Here is an 8,629-nt window from a genome sequence, read left to right as displayed (position 1 = left end):
CACCATCGGATTATTATTTGTTCCGGTCACTCCAAAATTTTTTAGACGGTAAAACCTTCACCTCAAATGAGGAGGTCAAAAACCTCCTCGATCAGTTTTTTGCCAGCAAAGACCAAAAATTTTATGAGCGTGGAATTATGCTACTACCAGAAAGATGGCAAAAGGTGTTGGACCAGAACGGTCAATATATAATTTAATAAAGTATTTGTTTATTATACGAAAACTGTCTTTCATTTCCACAACAAAAAACGAAATGACTTTCCGAACAACCCTATACTTACAAGACCACTTACATCATCTAAAACTTATTTTTGAAGAGTTTAAGAAGTGCAATTTAAAGCTTCAGCTGGATAAATGTGAATTTATTCGCAAAGAAGTACAATTTCTAGGTCATGTAGTTACACCAAAAGGGATATTACCTAATCCTGCTAAAATTAAAGCAATTAAAAATCACCCGGTACCAGCGACCATTAAGCAATTAAGAGCATTTTTAGGACTTATGGGATATTACTGGAGATTTATCAAAAATTTTGCCAAAATTATTCAACCTATGACAAAATGTCTGAAAAAGAATGCGAAAATAGATTCGACAGATAAAAATTATCTAGAATATTTTCAAAAATGCAAAGATTTGATAACCAACGCACCGGTACTAGCATACTCTGATTTTACAAAGACGTTCACATTAACGACAGACGCAAGTAATTCCGCCATTGGATCCGTTTTGTCCCAAAATGAAAAACCTATAGCGTTCTACTAACGCACACTCAATACAGCCGAGAGAAATTACGCAACTATAGAAAAGGAACTTCTAGCTGTCGTCGATTCATGCAAGCACTTTAGACCATATTTATTTGGAAAACGTTTTATAATTGAAACAGATCATCAACCCTTAAAATGGCTAACTACAGCAAAAGAAATAAATTCAAGATTTGCACGGTGGAAAATTCGACTCGCTGAGTATGATTTTGAAGTCCGTTATAAAAAAGGCAAAGAAAACAAGGTAGCAGATGCTTTAAGCAGACTCGAAAGGGATACTTGTGAACTGAATATTCAAGAAACAACTGCCGAAGACCTAGAAGTATTATCTAAAATACCGAATGTAAATGAGGATGAAATACTTAAAGATGCTGATGATATAATAGAACAATGCTGGAAAGAAGAAGTAAGTCAAGAAGTATAGCAATCATTAACGCAACACACAGCAGAAGAAAGCCATACGTTTGCATTCCCGATTGTCGAAAAGCTTATTAATTCCTACAAACTCCAAATTATTCGAACAGCCAAAACTACGTACTCCATCTACCTAAAGCAGATTTTTAAATCAAAAAACCTTTTAAAGATCACTCTAAATAAAAACAACATCCAAGACTTAGTAAAAGAATATTTTCGACCAAATAAGACTATCTATAGCAATATATTTCGACAATCCAGTAATAGAAAGTGTCCTATTAGGTTATTGAAAGAAAGAATATTAAGTTTCACCCTTCAAAATTATCAAATGTACGAAAAATCTGATAAATGTGGGAAATAGGGAAACTCAACTTGAAGCAGTAAAGAACTACCACAATATTAATCACAATGGAATTCAACAAACGGTTAAATATTTCCAGAAATTTTATTGTTGGCCCACCATAGCTCAAGAAGTTACAAATTTTATAACCAAATGCGACAAATGTCTTTAGGAAAATATGAACGGCACCACATAAACCAATTATGAGAGGACCATTATTAGCCAAACGACCATTTGAAATAATCCACGTCGACATTATGTATTGCAACAAACAAGATTTTCTTACACTTTTGCATCTTTTTAGCAAATACGGACAAATTTATAACATCGAAAAAAAAAACTCACTAACCATTTTAAGAAAATTAAGACATTTTAATCACCATTAAAAAAATCATTCTTGACAAACCGAATTTGATAATAGACTTATATTCAAGAATACATGGAGTTCAATAAAATTGAAATTCATTACACTACCCCGGGCAATTCAAATAGCAATTCACCTGTTGACCGGAACCATTACTAGAAATTATGCAAACAGCTGTATTTCTATACAATAATTCGATACATTCCATAACGCAATTTACACCTTTTGAAATTTTATATAGACCATACGATGACATTGATCCGTTACGTATAGAAACAAGTTTAAAAATTTATGAAGACTATAATAAATACAGAAGAAATAAAATAATGAAGTTTTACGAAGAACTTTACGCAAAAGAAAAGGAGATAGGAGAAAATCGGGTTAAAAAAACGAATGAAGGCAGAGATATACCAGCAATTGAAGGTTCAGAAACAGTTTTTATAAAAACTAAAAACCGAAACAAACTTAAAAATAAATTTAAGAAAATGAAAAATATTTCACAAATGGACACATCACTTATGTTGTTAGATAAGGAAAATATTACAGGTAGACATTTCAAAGACCAATAAGAAAATTTTATAATTCGCAAGCCTAGTTCTTCAAGTCGAGCCAATTAACAACGAAAATGGATATCACAGAGAACCATTTAAATTCGGCAGCCATATAAATCATTATCATTCCTTCTATCTTTATATAAAGCATTCCACTCTGTATTCAACATATTCAAACGTTGCACAAACTGTTATACTATTAGAGTAGGTATAAGAATGAGATGGTCAGCAAATGATTCAATTAATTAAACAACGCTCATTGTATTTAGAAGGACTGTACTATAAAATTACTACTACTACATTACGCACAAAGAGAGGACTTATAAACTTTCTTGGAACAGCAATAAAATACATTATTGGTAATCCTGATGACGACCTTCAAGAAATTCAAGAAAACATAATTAAAAACGCATTATTAAAAGACAAAATGTGTTCACTAGTTTTGCGCATACTATCTCAAAACCAAGATAAAGAAAACTTACCACAATTGGGAAATTATACGAAAAGTATAACAGAAAATTTAAATAAAATAAATGAAAGAACACAGTCTTACATAAATGCACAGTTCTGTCTGAACATTCTGGACGTTTTGATATAGAAAAGGTTTTACTGATAGAAAGGTCAATTACTTTCAGTAACGAAAATCTCCTAGACCTCGAATTAATTTCTCTTGATACCTTTTCTGAAATTAAACAACATCTTTTTAACACATTTCCGAAGCAGACAATATAATACCTGAATTCTTCTCATTTATATGAGGTTCTTCCCCTATTTTTATTACAAACGTCTATAACTCCTCATTAGTTGTATACATTGTCAAAATACCTATCCTGCAACCAAGAGTTAATATTTCTCAAATCTATCCACTGCCTACAAACAATTTTGTTATGGTTCCTCCTGCACGATTTCTACTGCAACACCATGATGAATTCCTATGAACCAACGAGGAAGGACAATGAACAAATGGTCTACTAATTTCCAAGAATGCTAAAAGTGATGTTTGTGAGTTGAACGATAAATGTACATTCGTGAAAAGTATTACAGATCAAAGTGCCTCTATTCAATTGCATTAGTGGAAAAATATTGGCTCATTTGAAAGATAAAAATGTTAGAATACTGTAACGAGCATGTAAATGTGAAACATCAAAAGGTAACTTTTTGATACACTCGCAACCTTCATGTCGGTTAATTACTGACAACAATGTATATAATTTTAAGAACATATCATATGAACATTTTGAAAAATATGCACCCAAAGAATTCTTTCACAAAATTAACGTGAAAGACATTAATTTTGAAGAACCATTAAAGATCAAAAACATAAATATACGTGTACTACACTTAAGAAACAAAGATCAAGGAAAGAAGATAAACCAATGAGAAAACGATCAAGAACGAAAGAAATTCCCCTCAGGATTTATCCAACTTTACCTGGAAACATCGGCGAGATACCTTCAGCTTAACAAAGGGGGAGGTATACAATGCGTATTATTTTTAATACAAAAATTATTTGGTAAATGTCTAGATGATGGCCCCTATAACTTTTTATGGGGGTGAGACCGCCACGAACTTTTCATGGTACAGGGAGACCTCCTCCTTCGATCTTCCCCATTTTAACTTCTGTCATAGGGTAATAAACAAATTACGACTCGAAACAGCGTAAGCACCTACACAACAATACATTCGTACGTACTCGACGAATACGTGCGGCATTGTTTAGGTCAAATGACACACGATGGAGCGCCGCGTGTAACAAAATTATTCTTGCAAGCGCAACTTTAAAGTCTTTTATTTTTCTTTTCTTATTTCTTGACATATTTTATCGATTCCTTCACGTGTTTGTTTGAATTTATTTAAATTTTTATAATTTATCCATAAAAAAAAATTAAAACTTCATTGTTTCTTCACTTATACAAGTGTATTGGTCCTCGAGACATCTCATTTGTGGGTCAATTTTTCAAATTTTGTTTAAATAAAGTTTTTATGTTTTTAAAAACGGATTTTTCTTTAAACAAAAACAATTCTCGTAAATAAAATAAAGTGCACGATAAATGAAAATCAAAATACTATAGCATAGACGACTATTGCTCATCATTGTGTTGATAGATATAACACGGAACACTCAATAACTGACTTTGCACAGAGGTACCTATTGGATGGTACTGATGTTTCATTCATACCAAACGAACTTAAACATTAAAAGACTAAGACGACTGAATTAGAGACAGAAGGATTGCATTAGAAACAATTAAGTCACATAAATATAATAAAATGCTAATTGATAAAACAGAACAATCCATGATTTTAAAATAGGTGATACGGTATATGTCGAAAATGGTCACAAACTTAATAGAAGAAAATTAGATGAGTTAAGAATTGGTCCATTTAAAATCGAAGATAGATTATCGCAATCAATATACAAAATTAATACAGGACATAAAAAGATGAAGTCAAATCTATTCCCATATTACAAAACTTATCCCTGCCATTAAATGAAGATTAGGGTATTGGAAGAAATGAAAATTTCCAGAGAAATTTTCTAATCCCAGGGGGGAGATGTAAAGGAATACCTAGGACCTAGGATTTCTTTGTGATTGAGAGATGGCGCCAGCTACTGAAGAATGGTAAAAGAGCGTTATTGGCTATTACTGGATTATTGTTTCTACTCTGTGTTGGTATACTCTGTATAGTCATTTGAGTAATTGAAATATTAGAAATTTTATTTATTTAATAGATAAAGATCGATAAATAAATTTTAAATGCCCTTTCTTTGTTTTACAGAGCAACACATGGTTTAATTTGTAATCTTAAGCTGAAAAGATAACAAAAATAGACTGTCTTTTACCAAACCATATTGGCAAAATCACTTTACATTTTTCCAAACAAAATGGTGAAATAGGAAACAAAAACAATCATTAACAGATCAACTGGAAGGTTAACTACAAATGGTAACAAGTAAATTTTAAGTTGTGATCATAAATCTAGAGTAAGAGCAAAGAGTGGACCCATATGGCGACCTCGCGTGGAAAAACAACGAAAAGAACCACAAAGTGGTAGATAACTTATCATATAGATAGCAAATAACAGTACATGGTGCTCAGGTTCTCGTGATCAGTTCTTGTGTTCATGCATTTATTAATTCTGTATATATGCGCCATCTCCAAAACAAAGACTTTTTTGGGTGGTGTGGCAAGTTTGAAGCACCGACACATTCTCGAAGGCTGTAGTATGAACTGTGGTATGCAAGTGCACTGTTACGGGATTCTGTGCAGTATTAATTAGATGGTTAAAGCGATGTAACAGATATTGAGAAGTTTGTCCTATGTAACATTTGTCACAGTCCCTACAATTGACTTTGTATATTAAATGGCTTAACCTTTCCAGTGGATCTTTGTCTTTTATTATTTATTATGGTAAGTTGGTAAATTATCAGTCTCTTGTAGAAGTGGACATATAGTCCCACCTCCTTGAGATATTAATGTGCTATACTCTTTACTGTAAATATATTAAATTATGATTGGTCATCAAATAAATATAAATAAAAATAAATATATAATTTTAGAATAGGCTCCTTCAGTGATTTGAGACTATATTCAATTTGTTAGTATTTCATATCTTTAGAACATTCCAATCTTATTACCCCTTACACCCTATTGGTACCCTACTTTAATCTGCCAACTATTAGTTGCTTTTCTTAACTCTGATTCCCAAGTACCACTTTGAGTTTATAAACCAGCCTCCTCAACTTGAGGTATAAAATAACTTACTGACAGAACTGGATACAAAATGTGATCTAAGTATATAGGCATAAGGGCCAAGAATCCTTCACTCCCTGCGGTTTCCATCGTGTAGCATGTATGATCAACATCAGTCCAAGCATTTGTACCAGATGCAAGACATCTGTTGGCAAGCAAATCTAATACGCCTTTGTAAGGATAATCTTCACTTCCCAGAAAAACTAAATGCTCAAGAGTGTGTGGAATGCCATCGTCATCAAATGCTTCTGTGGCTATAAAATGGAATAGATTATTAATTAATAAAAAAAAGAATAAACAGTTACCTAAACAAAAATAACCATATACAATAGGCCCATCTATTTCTGCAGCAACAACAGTTAACCCAGTATTTCTAGATTTATATTCAAAAACTGGAATTTTATCGTATGCCTTTAATGAATGAACAAGTTCAAAGGAACCGGTATTTAAAAGTGGCGTATTATCTGTAGGCGACATTATACTTGATTAATTTTTAACAAATCAATTTAATAATATGTAACACTGTTATTAAACTAAAAAATAATAAAGCACACAAAGAGCACACTAGAAGGAATCACCATGCTAACACTCAAAATTATTCTATTCAGAACTCTATGTTTAGAACTGTCAAAACAAGTCAAATGAAGTCAAAATATAAAAAGGGAAGTGTCTCCTGTGCCAATGTCCTACGCTCTCCCTGTTTATAATTGTTTTTTAATTAGTGCTTCAAAATGTGTAGTAAAATTATCGTTGGATTGTATAAGGGGAATTTAACTTTGTACAAAGAAAAGGCAAATAGCCTCTTCTTTAAAGCGAAGAAGGAGGGTTGTCTATTGGTTAGTTATTTAGTAAATAAATATTTACATGTAAAATAAAAATTCATATTAGTTGTCATCATGATATTCTTGTCGTAATGCAACCGGTAGTACATAATGATATTACAAAATATAACATCTTGGGGAAAATCATAAACCATAGATTAGAAAGTGGGCCGTCTTAGCAACACAGGCGACTGGACGATTGCCCGGAGCGACACTTTTGTAGGGGCGGTAAAACCGGATATGAATTTACTTTTTTAAGTTGAAGGTTTTGTATTTACTAAGAAAAAAAATGTTATGCTGTTCAGCATTGTCGCAACTCGCTCAATTGAACATCTTACTCCTTTTTCCTCTTACTATTCACCCCCTCGCTCTTTACCAAATCTTGCTCGTTTTGGAACAAGTTATCAAAAATAGACCTGAAAGCGAAATTTTAAGTAACGTGATCCAAAATCCATTTATTAAACTCAAAAATGGGTCTGTCGAATACATACATTCACGTTTACAACATTAAAAGAATAAAAAGCTACTGTGCACAGGTTTAACATAAACATCATCAATCACACTTAATCTAATCTAACAAATAAGAAACAAGATTAAAAGATAATGTATAATTTATAATGGGTAATGTACACCCTACATGCAAAGGCCGTGAACGTCAACACTTGTATCATATCGCCCCTGTAGAAAACAAAATCCATTATTTCATACAAGACAACCACCAAAGTAGAACACGAGAAATAGCATGGAACCTTGGCTTCTCCCAGGTTACAGTGTGGCGAATTTTAAAGGAACAGTTGCTGCTTCAATACTATTCCCAACGAGTGCAAGCTTTGCAAAATTCTACTCGTAGAGGTAAGCAGTAGAAGTACCTTACGAAAAATGATCAGTCAAACTGCAACGGACAATAGGTCACAGTTGACGTCGTTTACACCCGACCGCCTTTTTCTCTCGTCAATCGTCGTTGCCTCGGTCGGAAAGTCGGGCTCAACCATCCTAGTGCTAATGTAAAAAAAGAAAAGCCTAACCTAGAAACAAGATATTCACGAAAGCACGGCCTTCGAGTTCGCACCGGACCTCGCCGCCATATTGATTCGCACGTCGAGCATCGCAGCGGCAACGAGTGCTAAGGTGCGTGCCAGATTTTTCTTTCTTCGAAGCGCGAGTGATAGTGTGTGTGTGCGACGTGCCGAACAATTGTGTCCCACCCGCCCGTCCTCGTATTAGACCACGACAGAGCAGTGTAGCCAAGAGGGAGCTCTAGGCCATTAGCATTGTCTCTTTGTTCTCACTACCTCTCATTAGACAATTTAGACACAGACTAGTGTGTGCGTGTTGGGCACATACAGCTACCCAAGCATTGTTGTTCCGTCTCTCGAAGAGCCAACGACCAGCCGGGAGCCACGTAAGCACCTCCACCTTCTGAACCCTGGAAAAGGCGGTATTTGAGACCAACGAGGTAACCTATGACCAAGACAAGTATCTCGCAGTCTTCACTGTCTTGGAACGCCCGACAATCACTAAGCTGAGCGATATGCTCATAAACCCAACAGCGGAGAACCAATACGAACACCTAAAGGAGGCCATCTTAGCCCGCTTCGCAGACTACTTCGACGTCCAGCTGCGGA

At 34.1% G+C, this 8,629-nt stretch overlaps 1 protein-coding gene across 1 annotated transcript in view; it reads right to left on the bottom strand.

The window, feature by feature from the left end:
• LOC108735583 (uncharacterized protein C05D11.1) overlaps positions 1 to 6,807 on the bottom strand; it is a 102,816-nt gene extending 96,009 nt beyond the window's left edge. Inside the window, exons 1-2 of the mRNA XM_025975520.1 lie at positions 6,489 to 6,807; positions 6,196 to 6,437 (exon numbers count right to left, since the gene is read on the bottom strand). Of these exons, the coding sequence (XP_025831305.1) occupies positions 6,196 to 6,437; positions 6,489 to 6,660 (414 nt within the window). The 5' untranslated portion in view covers positions 6,661 to 6,807. The remainder of the gene's footprint in view (positions 1 to 6,195; positions 6,438 to 6,488) is intronic.
• Between the last annotated feature and the right edge of the window lie 1,822 nt (positions 6,808 to 8,629).

This window comes from Agrilus planipennis, unplaced genomic scaffold (genome assembly GCF_000699045.2).
Source record: "Agrilus planipennis isolate EAB-ADULT unplaced genomic scaffold, Apla_2.0 scaffold116, whole genome shotgun sequence".
NCBI classification, from domain to species: Eukaryota; Metazoa; Arthropoda; class Insecta; order Coleoptera; family Buprestidae; genus Agrilus; species Agrilus planipennis.
This window is presented reverse-complemented; position numbering and strand designations above follow the sequence as displayed.